The sequence below is a fragment of the Hemibagrus wyckioides genome, linkage group LG22, assembly GCF_019097595.1.
Source record: "Hemibagrus wyckioides isolate EC202008001 linkage group LG22, SWU_Hwy_1.0, whole genome shotgun sequence".
In the NCBI taxonomy this organism is placed as follows: Eukaryota; Metazoa; Chordata; class Actinopteri; order Siluriformes; family Bagridae; genus Hemibagrus; species Hemibagrus wyckioides.
Genome location: NC_080731.1, coordinates 4,843,772 through 4,861,472, shown reverse-complemented (window position 1 = coordinate 4,861,472; position 17,701 = coordinate 4,843,772). Strand labels below are relative to the sequence as shown.

Here is a 17,701-nt window from a genome sequence, read left to right as displayed (position 1 = left end):
TTGATTTTCTGCGTACTCATTTGCATCTGTTGCTTAACGCAATCAGCCGAAGTGCAAGGCGAGTTCACGCTACAGCTCATTTGCATATAGGGACACCCACAAACTCCATAAAAGGAAATGTTATCGGAGATCGGAAAGAGCAAAACGAGGACAAAAAAGACATTTTTCCGAAGTTTTGCCTGAAGTCTTGAAGAGAAACTTGTTTTAGCAGCGTGAAAAAGTAAAATCTGGAGACAAATCATGGTGTGCGAATTAAGAAGTGAAATAAAAATGGAGGGATATCTCTTATAATACACTTGTGGGTGGAATTGCCTAATGTACAAATTGAAAATGCTTACATATTAGACGACTTTTAACCCTTAATTAAACGTAGGAGTTCTGTTAGGTATTTCCCCAAATAAACCGGATTTTCCCAGATGGCACATTTCTTGTGTAAATGCCCCTAAAAGTAAACTTATTTCATATCCAGCTTAATAAACAAAACCCCCATGTCACCTTATTATCTTCCTTCTATCCCCCAGGTTCGAGTGGTTCAAGGACCTGAACCTGAAGTGGTACGGCTTACCTGCTGTGTCTAACATGCTGTTAGAGATCGGAGGCTTGGAGTTCACCGCTTGCCCTTTCAGCGGGTGGTACATGGGCACCGAAATCGGCGTGCGGGATTTCTGTGACAGTTCGCGCTACAACATTTTAGAGGTACAAATCTCTAAAGGCTGTGACTGCGGTTACTCTGGATTACACACTCCTAATTAGCTATTATTGTGCCTAATGCAGCCCTCGCATGCGTTATGATTATCGGTTCAACTAAATCCAATATTATCCCAGACGGCTGCCATTAGCATAATGACAGTGGTTGAATTTCTATTATCGTAGCCCATTTGCTAGGGTACAATATACTAATTCAGAAATATGGTAATGCAACCATTATAATTCATTATGGATACTTTTCCGATTAAACCATGACCTCAGATTCGTTCAGGTGAATATAAAATAGAGGCGACGTGTTAAATGCGGCATCGTTCCCCACCCAAAGAAGAAGCTTTACCTTTACAAACCTTTCCATTTCAACCTTTTATAATATTATAAATCTTTTATCCTGGTAACTGGAACTACTTGAGATAAATCACTTCAGTGATGGTTATCGCTCCCTTATCAGTACCGCTTCCTGTTACACATTCGCTGCTTCCTACAGGACCGGAGATAGTCGCTTTACACCAAATTGTCAGTGTGTGTTAAAACAAGAGGTGCATTAAAAAAAGGTAATGTGTTTATGACGCATCATTCCTTTCAGGCTCAGAGATCTCATTTCCATAACCATTATGTGGAGGAGGAAGTGAAGAAGGTTAGAGAAAGTTACGCAACACCCACCCGTGTTACGGATTAGTGTCCGCTACCTTTATCCGCATGATTGAGATCAGGACGATGGGATGATGACAGTTTTATCAGGTTATTAAAGGACTAAAAACGGATGTGTTATAATGCCATATAACAGGGGAGAAGTCACATGAATGACATGACTTCAAACAATAACAACTAATCTTATGTTTTCTTTGGATTCCTTACTAATGTAAGCTTATATAATGCTTTATATCTGTTCATAGGAATACTACAGATACCTTTGAAACATGTCTTCACCTGTTATATTGCTCTATTATATGCTAAACTTTACATAAGCGCTTGTATCAACTTAATAAATACATTTTTTGGGTTGCGCTGTCACACGATGCATCTTGGCCCAAATCTGCAGAAAATCTGCTCAATTGTCCATCTAGAACAATTTGCAAACTCATCCATCTATCAGAGTTTGCTTACTTCTGCCTTAATTTCTGCAGAGAGATTGTTTAATAAGCTGGGTTGGTACAGTGGTGCTTAAAATTTTTAGAATTTTCTATATTTGTCCATAAATAAGACCCAAAACAGTCATCAGAATTTTACAGAAGTAGACAAAGTGATGTTTTGAAGCATATTTATGCAAAAATATAGAACATTTGAAAGGGTTCAAGCACCACTGTAGTTTTCCATCACTTAAACCAGGGGAACGTTTACATTTCAGGCATTTGGCAAACGCTCTTATCCATAGTGATTAACCAGAAGTGCTTCGATATCTGCCAGTGAAAACACTGATACTGGTTCACTAAGAATACCCTAAGTCTCAAAAGTACTTCAGGAAGAGAAAGGTCTCAAGACGTGGTTTGAAGACTCAGCTGGTTTGATATCTAAGGAAGTTTGTTTCACCACCTAGGTGCCAGATTAAAGAAGCACCGCTTTATGAACAGTAGAAGTGTTTAAAATCCTGCACCTTCATGTCTCAACAGGAAGTAGCCACCATGATGGGGCTGGACACCAGGAAGACGTCTTCTCTGTGGAAAGACCAGGCACTGGTGGAAATCAATATCGCTGTTCTCTACAGTTACCAGGTGATGTTGAGGATCGATTAGAAATTGTGTCTAATAGTTCTTAAGAAAGTGTGGTTTGTGTACTGTTTAAGGTGATGTCACATGACAAGGAAGGTCAATCATTTAGAGTTTATTGATTGAGTGTGTGTAAGGAATAAATTACGTACAATGAATGCTATCAATTCACGTTATAGTACATTGGAATCTCGCCACACGAGTCTAATTTGTTCTGGAGGAGAGTGCTTAAGGCGAAAATTTGTATTTCGATATAAAGTTTCCCATTAGAAATAATGTAAATGCAGATAATCCGTTCCACCCAAAAATATGACCAATATGAAGCGTATGTAAACTGTATGGCTGCTTACAAAGACCTGACCCAAGCCAAGCATTCCATGTCAAGGCTCCTCACAGGAAGTTGTGCCACCACGCTTGAAAAATAGAACAGACCACCCACACCACCAATCTGTCAACAAAAAAACGCCCGAAAAATCACCTAGCTTTTGATCGCATGCTAAAGCCAACGTTGGTATCGTGGGTTTGACTCTTTCCAAACAGCTTTCACTGACGTGAACTTGCTTCGGTTGGCTTTAATTGGCTTTCCACTGACCGCTAACAAGTTTTGAACGGCTCCCGGACGTCCGTGCAACTTAGCCGGTGATCCGTTCAGTTTGTATGCCGAAAATGCTTTGTATGTCGATGCAAAATTTCACTTCGTAAGGTGAAAAATTCATAAGCGAAGGCATTCGTATGCCGAGGTTCCACTGTAACATGATCCAGCTATGCTGTAAAATCTTGACTGTAGTATTAAATTGACGTTACGTTGCTATCTCATGAGTGGAAAACATCACTGACACGATCACATCACGTCTGTAATCATGTTACATAAATCAGTTAATATACCTGGGACCAGATGAAGGCATTTAAATTCACATAAATTCAATTTAACTTTTTCCATTTCTTCTCACAAAGCTTTTGATTCTTTTATAAAAAGCCTGTGATGGACCCACGGACCCACACCGTGAAAGATGTGTATATATATAAAGATCTTATATATTATATTATATATTATTATTTACTGTATGGATTTTTTATTGCGTTACAGTTCAGCAATTGGAAAAAAATGTCCAGATTTCCAAGCAGGGTATAAACAACAGTGCGTGATATATATATATTTTTTATTATTCAGTCTTTACACCAATCAGAAGGCTGGTGATCAACCTGTCAGTGTGGAAAACACCATACATGTGTTTGAAACCGTAATTGCATCATAATTCGGATATTTATGACCATCTTCCCGCATGTACAGATGTCCAAGGTGACCATTGTGGACCATCACTCAGCCACAGAGTCCTTCATGAAGCACATGGAGAACGAGTACCGGGTGAGGGGTGGCTGCCCGGGGGACTGGGTGTGGATCGTTCCTCCGATGTCGGGCAGCATAACGCCCGTCTTCCACCAGGAGATGCTCAACTACCGACTCACGCCTTCCTTCGAATACCAGGTCTGCTCTGCCATAGAGACGAGATCACATAGAGAGTTTACATTTAAATCATTTAGCAGATGTTCTTATGTGAAGTGGTTTACATAAGGGCTTTTTAGTCTCCATCAATAACATATTGTACGTAGACAGACAGTGACTCAGCAGTTTGGACTCTTCCACTACCTGAGAGCCAGGACGTTGACGCATCTATAATAATAAACGTGGGGAAAGATTTTCCTTTGGGTTTTTTTTTGTCCTTGACTGCACTTTTAACTGATATCATCATAAGCAATCCATAAGATAAGCCCAAAAGACTTGATTCATTCCAGAATGATTCACTGATTCATTTGATTCATCCAAGCCCTTTATCCTGGTCAGTATAGCAACAGATCCAGAACACATCCTGTAAAGAAGTGGATTTTTAAAAAAAATTATTATTATTATGTTTATAATATAATTAGGATTATTAATCATTAATGATAATGATTATGATCTGCCCACAGACTGACCCCTGGAACACTCATGTGTGGAAAGGAGTGAACGGCACTCCCACCAAGAAAAGAGCCATCGGCTTTAAGAAACTCGCCAAGTGAGTGTGAATATAAACACTTTCATTTTACTTTATTTCATTTGGCTCTCTCTCTTCCTCCATGTCTCTCTCTCTCTCACGCTCTCTCTCTCTCACGCTCTCTCTCTCTCACGCTCTCTCTCTCTCTCTCTCTCTCTCTCTCTCTCACACACACACACACTATCACACAGATCTATCTATCTATCTATCTATCTATCTATCTATCTATCTATCTATCTATCTATCTATCTATCTATCTATCTATCTATCTATCTATCTATCTATCTATCTATCTATCTCTCTATTCCCCATCTGTCTCTCTCCCTCCCCGTCACTCTTTCGCTTTTCCTCCCTCTCTCTCACTCTCTTCGTCCCTGTCTCTGTCTCTCCCCTCTCCATGTCACACTCTCTCTTTTCCACTCTATCTATCTCTCTCTTCCTACCTGTCTCTCTCTCTCACCCCCCCGTCACTCACTCTCTTCCTACCTCTCCTCCTCTCTTTTCCTACATTCCTCTCTTACGCTCTCTCTCTATCTCCCCCCTCCGTCACTCTCTCTTCCTCTCTCTCTTCCTCTCCCTCTCTCTCTCTCTCTCTCTCTCTCTCTTTCTCTGACTGTGATTATGATTGACAGCCGTTGCCTCTGAGACAGGTCTCTGTGCTTGTGTGTGTGTGTGTGTGTGTGTGTGTCTGAGTGTGTGTGTGTGTGTGTGTGTGTGTGTCTGTGTGTGTGAAAGTGTATCCTCTGGTTGTGTTATTACATCTAGCGGAAGGTGAGGAAATGAAACCACAGTGGAGCTCCCTCCATCATCCCCCATCATCCTCCATCATCCTCCATCACGACTTAGTTTGAAGTCTTTTAAAAACATTTTCCCTGTTTTTCTGTAACTGTGTTTAATTACCTGCAGGATGGAAGAGGATGGAACTTTGTGGTGGAATCATTGTTTAAGAAAAGGTTCCTGTTGATGTGACTGATGTATGGAGGGATGCTGAAATAATAAGAGTTTAGCTTCCTGTTTAAATGATCTATAGAGTAATTTCTTTTCTTTTCTTTTCTTTTCTTTTCTTTTCTTTTCTTTTCTTTTCTTTTCTTTTCTTTTCTTTTCTTTTCTTTTCTTTTCTTTTCTTTTCTTTTTGTTTTCTTTTGTTTTCTTTTCTTTTCTTTTCCTTTCCCATTGACGTGGCCTGACGTTTCTCTTACCTCTCTGAAAAATTGTTTTTTTATATATATATATATATATATATATATAACCGCACATCCCAGTGTTTTATTCCTCTTCACTTTTAACACAACACTTTGTCACAACGTATTAATTCTATTTATATTTACTGTACTTTTTATCTGTTAACCGTTGTGTGATGTCCCTGAAACAAGTTCCTGTTATCGCTTGTGCTCTAGAAGCTAGAGAAACTCATTCCTTCACTAGACTCTCAATTTAATCAATCATTTCATGTTCATAAGACAAAAAAAAGCAAAGAAAATCCAAACTCTCTTACCCAGAGGCTGAAAAATGGGCCTCTGTTTTGTTGTGTCCATGTTCAGCATTGAATGGTTTATTAGATTAGATTAGATGAGATTAGATTCAGCTTTATTGTCATTGTGCAGAGTGCATGTACAGAGCCATTAAAATGCAGTTAGCATCCAACCAGAAGTGCATAAGTGGCATATTTACGATAAATTACAATAAAAGATGTACAGTACAGATGCACAGGTATAGTAGGAATTATAAATAGGTATAAATATGTATCTATATATGTATGTACGATTAATGTATAGTAATGAAGACGTGTCGAGAATTAACATGCTGAACAAGATGTACAGATGTGTATATACAGTGATGTACAAGATGTACAGTGAGGTATTTGTATATTATACATTTTTATATATATGTAGAAACTCCGGTTTTTAATAATTTTGTAGTGTTTCATAAGGATTTCTGCTTATATCTGGCCTGCTAGATGCAATATATTCATAGAAAAGTTCCAAAAAATCCCCCAAATGGTTATTTTTTCCACACATATGTTTCTATCTGCAACGTAAACGATGATATCAAACCCATTTCTGCTGTCCGAGATGCTCCAAAATGTGAAGGTGTTTATCTTCAACCAGTAAAATTCAGTGTAGGGTTCTCCAACAGAGCTAAAAACCCACGTCTAAAACGCCCCTGAACATATCAGAACCAGTACATTTACTCCATACCTACTGTTAGAAAATGAATAAACACTTTCTGACGAATCGGAATCGAGACTTCGGGAACAACACTGTGAAATAAACCATACTGAAAAACCTGGAGCCGTTTTAGTGAAGTGGTTTCAGCGGTTACGCAATCAAAGTCACACCAGCGCTCGAATTAATCTAGCGTTATCTGGAAAGATCTTATCGTGCTGGAGGAGAGGAGTTCAATCATTTGTCCTTATCTGTGTGTTTTGTGTAGAGCTGTGAAGTTCTCGGCTAAGCTGATGGGTCAGGCCATGGCCAAGCGAGTCAAAGCCACCATATTGTTTGCCACAGAGACGGGGAAATCGCAGGACTACGCGAAGACCCTGTGTGAGATTTTCAAGCACGCTTTCGATGCGAAGGTAACATTAGCACATGTGTAGAATGTGTACAAACCTATGCAATACAAAGCATCTGTATTTTCTCACTCGGCAGCCAAACAGTACATTCGGGATATTTATTCGACGCAGTCGGTTCTCGGGTGCCTGCAGATTGCAGGGCGCCAGAGCCGTTTTCACACCGCGAGCACAGAGCCGAGTGCAGAGCTTGCATGGCGCGAATGTGTCTCTTATCACAATCTCTCTTCCTCCCATGCAGTAAATCGCCAAGAGACACGTGAGACTTTCCTCAGCCAAAGTGGTGCGCTGCAGTTTAAGATAAAAATCACAAAACACCCCGGGCTGTGTGAGACTTCAAAAGAAATGAGATACCAGCATCGCATACAAGAAAGGCATGATAGTGTAGGTTTTTCACAGAGGAAAATAATATAGATTTTTCCTTTAGTGCTGATATAATGTAGTTAAATAAACATGGCTTGGGCATAGAGCTCCATTTGTCCCGCTTTTCCCAACACACACACATACACACACACCGGCGACTTGTAATTGTACAACGGCGCATTAGCACCTTGTTAAAGTGCTGAGTAAAGAGTTCATCATTGCTACGCCGCTCCAAGCTGCCACTATTACCGTCATCCTAATCCGGCTCAACGCGTATATTAGCTCGACTTATGCTCTTAAAGGTGCAGTTTGGCATTTGTTTAAATCATTTCCTGTCCTGTAATAATCATCAAAATGAAAAAAAATTAAAGAAACCTGCAATATTTCTCTGAAACGGATGAGGCTAGCTCTTTTCCAGCCCAGAAGTTAGCCCCGCCCCTATCCGGGTCGTTCCCACTTCTTTTCTATTGAAGGCGCAAGACCTTTTGAAGAAGCTCTCCGACTTGTACGTCTAGGAGGACTTGAGCTTGTGAGCTGAATGTAAATGTCAGCGTGAGAGGAAGATACGAAAACCCAAACATGTAGCTAACAAGTAAATGTTTGTTCTTTGCAAACAGATTGCTGTCGCTGAGGCAGAAGAGCAGAGTTTAATTCCAGCTTCTTCTCTTGGAGGAATCTGTTTAGAGTTTTGAGATGGGGAAGAGTGAATACGTGGGAATTTATTATTATTATTATTATTATTATTATTATTATTATTATTATTATTATTATTATTATTAATAATCTTTGTAGCCCGTGAAACTGTGCTATATAGAACCATAAAGTGTTCTATTAGTGCTTCATATTTGGAAGAACCCCTGTTAAAGGTTCAAGAGTGTGAGGTACAGAGTGTGTGTGCTGAGTGAGGTACGGAGTGTGTGTGTGTGCTGAGTGAGGTACGGAGTGTGTGTGTGTGCTGAGTGAGGTACGGAGTGTGTGTGTGTGCTGAGTGAGGTACGGAGTGTGTGTGTGTGCTGAGTGAGGTACGGAGTGTGTGTGTGTGCTGAGTGAGGTACGGAGTGTGTGTGTGTGCTGAGTGAGGTACGGAGTGTGTGTGTGTGCTGAGTGAGGTACGGAGTGTGTGTGTGTGCTGAGTGAGGTACGGAGTGTGTGTGTTTTACTCTCGGCCTGTGATGGTCATTCCCAGGTCACGTCGATGGAAGACTATGATGTTGTGCACTTGGAGCATGAGACCCTGGTGCTGGTGGTGACCAGTACATTTGGAAATGGAGATCCTCCTGAGAACGGAGAGGTCAGGCTTTTATTCCCATCTCCCACTTCCCACTTTCACTTCTACACTCCTGATTGCTGGGAATTCTTTCTCTCTCTCTCTCTCTCTCTCTCTCTCTCTCCCTGTCCTCTTTCTCTGGCTCTGGCTCTTGATCTCTTTCTTTCTTTCTTTCACTCACTCACTCACACACACACACACACACACACACTACCCGTCTCTCCCACTTTCTGTCTGTCTCTGTATTTCTGGCTTTTTGATTTTGGCTTTCTATCTCTCTCTGTTTTTCTCTCCCTGTCCTCTTTCTATGGCTCTTTCTTTCTTTCTTTCTTTCTTTCTTTCTTTCTTTCTTTCTTTCTTTCTTTCTTTCTTTCTTTCTTTCTTTCTTTCTCTCTCTCTCTCTCTCTCTCTCTCTCTCTCTCTCTCTCATTATGTTTTAATGTCTCTCTTTCACACACACACACACACACACACACACAGTTTGACTTTTTGTCTGTCTTTCTCTCTCTCTGTTTTTCTCCGGTACAGAAATTTGGTGCGGCATTGATGGAGATGAGACACCCAACCACCAGCACTGAGAGAAAGTGAGTGTGTGTGTGTGTGTGTGTGTGTCTACGTGCATGCGTGTGTGTGTGTGTGTGTTTAAACACACACAAGTGGTTCTCTTCTCTTCCTCCCACCCAGAGGCTTTGCCGTCATGAATTAGTGCAGACACACACTCGAATATTCATGCAGTTGTTATAAAACACCAAAAGCAGGTGGTGAGTTTTGGGTCCTGGATTTTATTTTATTTTTTCTCTGCTTGTGTTTGAGATTGGAAACAGATTTTCAGGCCCATTTTGAGATGTGTTCATGGTGAGTGGCTGTGAAGAACTGCAGTGTATTGAGTAGATCATTTTGCTCTGACATTTTAAGTAAAGAGTTTTTACCTTTTAATAAAGGGCTTTTTATTTGAGAGTATATGTGTTGTAAGGTTCTGAGTGGAAACTTTTCCTCCAGTTGGTCATGTTTGAACATGTTTTATAGAAAGGAGAAGCTAGAGGTCATTTAGCTGAAGAAAACATAATGGTTTTTGAGTTAAACCTAATAGAATATAATCTAATTTCATGCATAGATGGATTCTGTGGAACATGTTGTAACCAGGTCAGTGTTTTACTTTACTTACACAGATCATCCGTAACATTATGACCAATAAGGGGTGCCGTGAATAAGACTGATGATCTCCTCATCATGGCACCTGTTAGTGGGTGGGATATATTAGGCAGCAAGTGAACATTTTGTCCTCAAAGTTGATGTGTTAGAAGCAGGAAAAATGGATAAGCGTAAGGATTTGAGCGAGTTTGACGAAGGGCCGAATTGTGATGACTAGACCACTGGATCAGAGCATCTCCAAAACTGCAGCTCTTGTGGGGTGTTCCCGGTCTGCAGTGGTCAGTATCTATCAAAAGTGGTCCAAGGAAGGAACAGTGGTGACCCGGCGATGCTGGTTCTGACAAAGAATACACAGTGCATGACGGGTCAGCAAAAGGGGGACCAACACAATATTAGGCAGGTGGTCATAATGTTATGGTTGGTCGGTGTACACTGGTTATTATTGCATTGCTGTAAATATGACCTCTTTCTGTTAAGGTTTACTTTCTAAAACATTCTTTTTTTTTCTTTTTCTATATTTGTCTCTCACTTTTACTGTTTTTTTTCTGTCTTTCTAGAAATAAGAGATAAAATTATTGTTATAAAATAATAATAATAATAATAATTATTATTATTATTATTATTATTATTATTATTATTATTATTATTATTATTATTATCATCATAATAAACAATATGGCATCTGACTTTCAGACTTCTTATCACATATTTCTGGCCCTGAAATCAGCCCCGCCCCCAGGTGACACAGCCCCACCCCCATTTGTCGTTTCAACAGAGGGGGTGTGGCTCATTCGTATGCAGTTTCAATTCAAGCAGCAGAAGGTGCACAAAAAAGATTAAAAAGTCAAATCGCTCCCTGAATTGAGTGAGAAATTCAGATATCCGTCCTGAACGATGGTTTTCTTCCGAAATTGTTCCAAATGCAAGAATTTTCTATTCACTATGTAATGTTTGCTTTTTCGAAGGAGCTACAAGGTCCGCTTCAACAGCGTGTCTTCGTACTCGGACACTCGGAAATCCTCCAGCGATGAACCTGAGCCTAAAGCCCACTTTGAGAGCACAGGACCGCTCGCTAATGTCAGGTACTTGAAGACTGTTTCTACGCTTAACACGTACAGTGTAGTTTCATTTAACTGCATCGCATATTATCCCAGGTTCTCAGTCTTTCAGTGTGTGTGTGTGTGTGTGTTATGTTTTTGTCTCTAAATCTCCGGCCTTGGCTACACCCACACTCTTTATATGCGTGTTCTAAGTGGGTTTGTTCCCGGTTCCAGGCCAGCTTGTGTGGTGTTGTACATATCCCTTTCCTGTAGCGTCTCTGTTACTGGCCTTGGAGCCACAGGGCCTGCCCACACTCTAGCCTGTCAGTGTTTTTGTCTTTCTGCATGTCTTTGATAGGTTCTCTGTGTTTGGCCTTGGCTCACGGGCCTACCCACACTTCTGCGCCTTTGCCCACGCTGTGGACACGCTGTTCGAGGAGCTCGGAGGAGAACGCATACTCCGCATGGGCGAGGGAGACGAACTGTGTGGCCAAGAGGAGGCCTTTAGGACCTGGGCTAAGAAAGTCTTCAAGGTACTTACAATCAACGAACGTGCCGTGTGGACGTCATCGTAATGTGATGATGTGCTCAAGAATCAGGATTTAGCTCCAGGCTAATTGTTTCAGATTCCCTTTTCTCATATAGCAAGCTTTTTGTATATTATGTAAGATGTTTTGCAAGACATTTCCATGTGACTCCACACTATAATAGTAAATAAGTACTTCTTTATATTTATGTATATCCAGGAATCATGGTTAAGGTACATTGCATCAAAAACAGCATTTTTGCAGTCCAACACACAGAAAAGAAAAAGATGTTACGTAAATCTACCTAGCGCAATAAATGATTCCTCAAAATCATCAAGAATTCTTGAAAGTTTGTATACAAACTCTAAGGAAATTATACAGAGGGGAGCTAAAACAATTCAAAGGAGCTGTTATTGTACAGTTGGGAATTTGTGTGCAAGAGTGCACTTTTAGACAAGGGTAAGGGGATGGATGGATGGATGATTGGATTGCTGGATAGATAGATGGATGCTTTCTGGAAAGCTGGATGGATGGACAGACAGATAGATGGATGGATGGATGGATGGACAGACAGATAGATAGATGGATGGATGGATGCATTTTGGAAAGCGGGATGGATGGATGGATGCTTGTTGAATTGCTGGTGGACTGGATGGGTAGATGGAAGGCTAGATGGATTACTGTATGGATGGATGGATGCTTGCTGGATTGCGTAAGGGATACATGGGTAGATGAAAGGACGGATGGATTGCTGGATAGATAGATTGTTGCTTGTTGGATTGCTGGATGGATGAATAGATGGAGGTTTGTTGGATTGCTAGATGGATGGATGGATGGATTGATAGATTGTTAAATGGATGGATGGAGCATGTTGGATTTGTAAATGGAAGTATGTATGCATGCATGTTGGATTGGTGAAGGATGGATGGATGGATGGGTTGGATATATTGGTCAGTAGATACACAAATGGACATATGTTAGATTTGTAGATTAGTGTATAGATGAATGGATACATACATGTTGGATTGGTGAAGGGAAGGATGGATGGATGGATGAAAGGATGTATTGGTCAGTGGGTGGATAGATTGGTATATGGATGGATGGAGCATGTTAATTTTGTAGATGGATGTATGCATGCATGCATGTATGTTGAATTGGTGAAGGGATGGATGGATGGATAAAGAGATGGATTGAGGGATAGGAATAAAGATGCCCATGTTGTCCTGTCCCGTCCTGTCCTGTCCTGTCCTGTTAGGTGGTCTAAAGACAGTGGAGAGAAAAAAGACCTAAAGTGTTGCGAGTCCTTCATCACGACGCTGTGGTCTGATGTTATCTCTGAAATCCATTAGAGCAGTAACCCTCAGTCACTACAGCAACACAATCAGGGTCATGAGCCTCATCAGTGACATCATCAGCATTAGAAACTGATGATTTACTTGCACCTTAGCTTTGAAAGAATCAAGTTTTTACATGAAATAAATATAAAACAACACACTAAATGTATTTTTTCTAACAAATGGTTTAAACACTAACATGAAATCCCGGATCTTTCAGGCCGCCTGCGACGTGTTTTGTGTCGGCGACGATGTGAACATCGAGAAGGCGAACGATTCGCTCATCAGTAACGACCGCAGCTGGAAAAAGAGCAAGTTCCGCATGACGTACACAGCTGAAGCGCCAACGCTAACACAAGGTACAGCGCAGCCTCAGGATCCACCAAGGACACACACACACACACACAAAGCCAGTGTCTTCATTTAAATCTAATAATATAGTTATAATTAATTATTTATAATATATGAATAAATGTGTGATTTATTGATTTATAAAAAATTCTATGACGTGCTAAGCTGAAATGCTTGATGCACAAAAGCAGCAATTTAGCGATGTGCTAGCATAAAATAAAGTAGATGGAAAATAGCATTTAAAAAATAGATAAACAAGCAAACAAACAAACTAATAAATAAATAAATAAATAAATAAATAAATAAATAAATAAATAAATAATAAAAAGAATAAGTAAATAGACATTTATAATTCAGAGTGCAGCACCTATAGTTTACAGCTTCACGTTGAGCTTAAAGATGCTTTAAGTGCAGATTTACATTTTATTTAATTTATTTTACATTTTTTTAATCAAGTTATATTATATATATTTCGACTATAGATGGTGGTATTTGGTTCAGAATTAAAATATCTCAGCATGATTTTTTTGTTATGTTAAATCCACTGATATTAGTAATGTATTTCTCATGTTAAAATATTTCTTTATCCCCTCTGGAAACCTCATTTTATCAATATGATAATGCACAATCATTTTAACAGCGGGATGATCCAACATGGTCAATTTGCATGTCATTTGCATGTCATTTGCATATCTCAAGTTGTGGTAAAGCATGTAGAGTTTTCCTTTGTTTTTGTTTTTTTGTTATTCTTTTTTTTGTCGTATGATGCATACAATTTTTCAGGTTTAAAGCCTTTTATGTTAAATAATTAATATATTAATATTAATATAAGTAAAATATATTTTTTAAATTAAATAATAAATTATATCTATATTGTTAAGTAACTATAAACAATAATTATTTATTTAATCAATAATTATACAACAATCAATAATTATACAATCTGTATTTTTTGTACAAATTAAATTCATTAAATTTAATTAAAAAAAACTTTAAAAATTATAAATAAAAAATATATATATTTTGAAAAAATATTAATAAATATATATATATTATAATATTATATATTATAATATGGAGCTAGCAGGCAGGAGGCAAAGAGGAGGTATATGGATGTAATAAATGAGGATATGAAGCTAGTGGGTGCAAGTGTTGAGGATGCAGAAGATAGGGGTAGGTGGAGAGAGAGAATTCGCTGTGGAGACCCCTGAAGGGAAAAGCCAAAAGAAGAAGAAGAGTTTGCGTAAAACTCCTATCGAGCTTTTATCATTCTCTTGTATAAAAGGTACAGAGCTTCAACTTAATCAGCAATAGATTTCCGAAGAATCGGCATATTCCCATATCCTCCATTTGTGGAGAAGATAAATTTAGATAAAGTGTGTGTGTGTGGATAAAGTATATAAAGTGTGTATGTGTGTGTGCTTCAGGCTGTTGACCGAGGTTTATATTCCCTCCTCAGCTCTTTACAACATTCACAAGAAGAAGGTTTACGGCGCCAAGTTCCTGATGAGACAGAATCTTCAGAGTGTCAAGTCAAAGTAAGTTATCTGATTACCAGGGCCGGACCTCCGAGTACTTTAAAAGCATTAAGTGCACTTAATGCAGCGTGTACCAGAGAGACAGATGGACGGGTTCATGTTTTCCACACACACGCACTCTGATATCCAGCTCCGAGCTCTTGGTGACCTCGTCGAAGTGTGAGAGCGGTGCGCTTTCGGATCACGCTGCATTACCAGCACTGAGATTCTAGCTCTGTCTCGCTGTTATGTGTTAGAAAATGTTTAAAATCTGTAACAGGTTGAAAGAGAAATGTGAGAAGAAAAAGGTTCTGGTGTTGTTTAAAAGCCTGAGGAGTATCATCAGCTCATGTTTAATAATATATTCATCTTAGAAAATGGGTTTAATTTAGAAAGCAAAATATCGATGGGATCCATTAACGTTTGGTTGGTCGTCCATGCTGAATGTAATTACATCATTTTACCCCTGAAGCCTTCGTAGTTTATTAACATATCAATACATATTTTTAGGAAAATATCCCTTACAAATCTTTTTCTACATTCACCGAGCATTGAAATTTTCATCCTTCATACATATGCAGGATTGTTAGCATAAATTTTGCACTTTAACGCTAGCTTCTAGTCTTTATTTATAAGTAGCTCCACATTTCCCAGAAACAGCCTGAGCAATATTTCCAGCTAACAGACGATATCTGTCTCTAAAACTTCATTAATTACTTCAGAAAGTACATTTTTCTGTCAGTGTGGAGGCTTCACAGCCTCCTGACCTCAACCCAATAAAACACCTTTGGGATGAATTAGAGCGGAGACTGCGAGCCAGATCTTCTTGTGCCTGACCTCACAAATGCGCTTTTAGAGGAATGGTCAAAAATTTCCCACAAACCTTTTGGAAAGCCTTCCCAGAAGAGTTAAAGCTGTGATAGCTGCAAAGGGCGGGCCAACTTTCCAAAGCTTTTGGCAATATAGTGTGTATATATAGTAACTAACTGTCTGTTCCTGAACATTTTTCTAACAAAAGTACTCACACAAGTTCTAGCAACCTTTGAAAGTGTGCTGCTTGAAGCTGTAGGGAAGGAATAAACACATTTCCTGATGACGCAGTGAACTGACTGTGCTTATTTTAAATCCATGTTCCGATGCCCCTGAACTGAGATGGGGTTACAGGAGAGAAGCATTTTGGTTCAGTGTTTTGTATTTTCATTCTCTGAGTGCGAAGTACACTCGGGGCACAAGTACAGAAACGCAGGAACACACTGCTCTTGACAAAATTCCGGACAATGAGCCTCATATATCAAGCTGAGTACAAACAACTTTATTTGTTGAACTTGTTCAGAAGAGGATTTACACAATCCAGGTTCCCGGGTTTATGTAAATTCATCTGCAAGGACATAGCTATTATTGTTGGCCGCTTCGATTTATATAACTGAAAAATGTGTTTCTGGAATTTTTAGATGGGTTTAGCTTTCAAGTTTAAGAAGGTTAGTTGTTATTTATCACTAAATGATTCGTCTGAAAGGAATTTTTGTTTACTCTGACCAACGAAAACATTTACACAACTTATTTTATTAACATTTTATCTAGAAGATAGATGAGACCCATTCTCCACGATCTAACCATTCCCAATTGCCTGTTCTGTTTTCTCTTAGTCGATCTACCATTTACGTCCAGCTCCATGCCAACAACCACGAGAGTCTCAAATACCTGCCTGGAGACCATTTGGGCATCTTCCCTGGCAACAACGAAGACCTGGTGACGGCTCTGATCGACAAACTAGAGGATGCGCCTCCTGTCAATCAAATCGTGAGGGTGGAGTTTCTGGAGGAGAGGAACACGGCATTGGGTAATGGCTTTTTTTTACCAGCAGATGTGTAGATTAATCATCACAGAGACAAATCAGTCAGTCTGAAGACACGGACACAGTGACCCGAGCTGATCAAGTTCACCTGAATAATATAATAGAGTTGGATGTGGAATATTTTTAGGAAGGCCAAATGTTTATAAATATCTATGTCTAATCAGCACTCCATAAACCACCAACCAAGATGGAGGACATAAATGGATCTGTATATAAAATACTAATGTAACACGCTTCAGGACAAACTACATCGAATTATTAATGTGTATTTAGTGTATGAAATTCACATCATTTTATATAAGACAGGAAGAAGTGAGTTGCATTTTCTCTCTCTCTCTCTCTCTCTCTCTCTCTCTCTCTCTCTCTCTCTCTCTCTCTCTCTCAATCATTCTATCAATCTATGTCTGTCTGACTGTCTGTCTTTCTACCTAACATCCAACAATTCTCTTTCTCTATCTACTTCTATAAGTAACCCCCCTCTATCTATCTATCTATCTATCTATCTATCTATCTATCTATCTATCTATCTATCTATCTATCTATCTATCTATCTATCTATCTATCTATCTATCTATCTATCTATCTATCTATGAACAATTCTCTTTCTCATGCTCTCATCTTTCTCTATCTATCTATCTATCTATCTATCTATCTATCTATCTATCTATCTATCTATCTATCTATCTATCTATCTATCTATCTATCTATCTATGAACAATTCTCTTTCTCATGCTCTCATCTTTCTCTATCTATCTATCTATCTATCTATCTATCTATCTATCTATCTATCTATCTATCTATCTATCTATCTATCTATCTATCTATCTATCTATCTATCTATCAACCAACAATTCTCTTTCTCATGCTCTCATCTTTCTCTATCTATCTATCTATCTATCTATCTATCTATCTATCTATCTATCTATCTATCTATCTATCTATCTATCTATCTATCTATCTATCTATCTATCAACCAACAATTCTCTTTCTCATGCTCTCATCTCTTTCTCAATCATTCTCTCTATTATTCTCTCTCTCTCTCTCAATCATTCTATCTATCTATCTATGCTCTCATCTCTTTCTCAATCATTCTTTCTATTACTCTCTATCTATCTATCTATCTATCTATCTATCTATCTATCTATCTATCTATCTATCTATCTATCTATCTATCTACAATTCTCTTTCTCATGCTCTCATCTTTCTCAATCATTCTCTCTATTATTCTCTCTCTCTCTCACTCTCTCAATCATTTTATCTATCTATCTATCTATCTATC

The 17,701-nt window shown here is 38.9% G+C and overlaps 1 protein-coding gene across 2 annotated transcripts in view; it reads left to right on the top strand.

Moving 5' to 3' along the window:
- nos1 (nitric oxide synthase 1 (neuronal)) overlaps nucleotides 1–17,701 on the top strand; it is a 66,260-nt gene that overhangs the window by 26,148 nt on the left and 22,411 nt on the right. For both annotated transcript variants that reach the window (XM_058375097.1, XM_058375098.1), the window contains exons 10-21: nucleotides 522–696; nucleotides 2,316–2,417; nucleotides 3,703–3,897; nucleotides 4,380–4,465; nucleotides 6,878–7,022; nucleotides 8,566–8,670; nucleotides 9,175–9,230; nucleotides 10,764–10,880; nucleotides 11,197–11,371; nucleotides 12,920–13,058; nucleotides 14,510–14,588; nucleotides 16,214–16,407. In XM_058375097.1, the coding sequence (XP_058231080.1) occupies nucleotides 522–696; nucleotides 2,316–2,417; nucleotides 3,703–3,897; nucleotides 4,380–4,465; nucleotides 6,878–7,022; nucleotides 8,566–8,670; nucleotides 9,175–9,230; nucleotides 10,764–10,880; nucleotides 11,197–11,371; nucleotides 12,920–13,058; nucleotides 14,510–14,588; nucleotides 16,214–16,407 (1,568 nt within the window). The remainder of the gene's footprint in view (nucleotides 1–521; nucleotides 697–2,315; nucleotides 2,418–3,702; nucleotides 3,898–4,379; nucleotides 4,466–6,877; nucleotides 7,023–8,565; nucleotides 8,671–9,174; nucleotides 9,231–10,763; nucleotides 10,881–11,196; nucleotides 11,372–12,919; nucleotides 13,059–14,509; nucleotides 14,589–16,213; nucleotides 16,408–17,701) is intronic.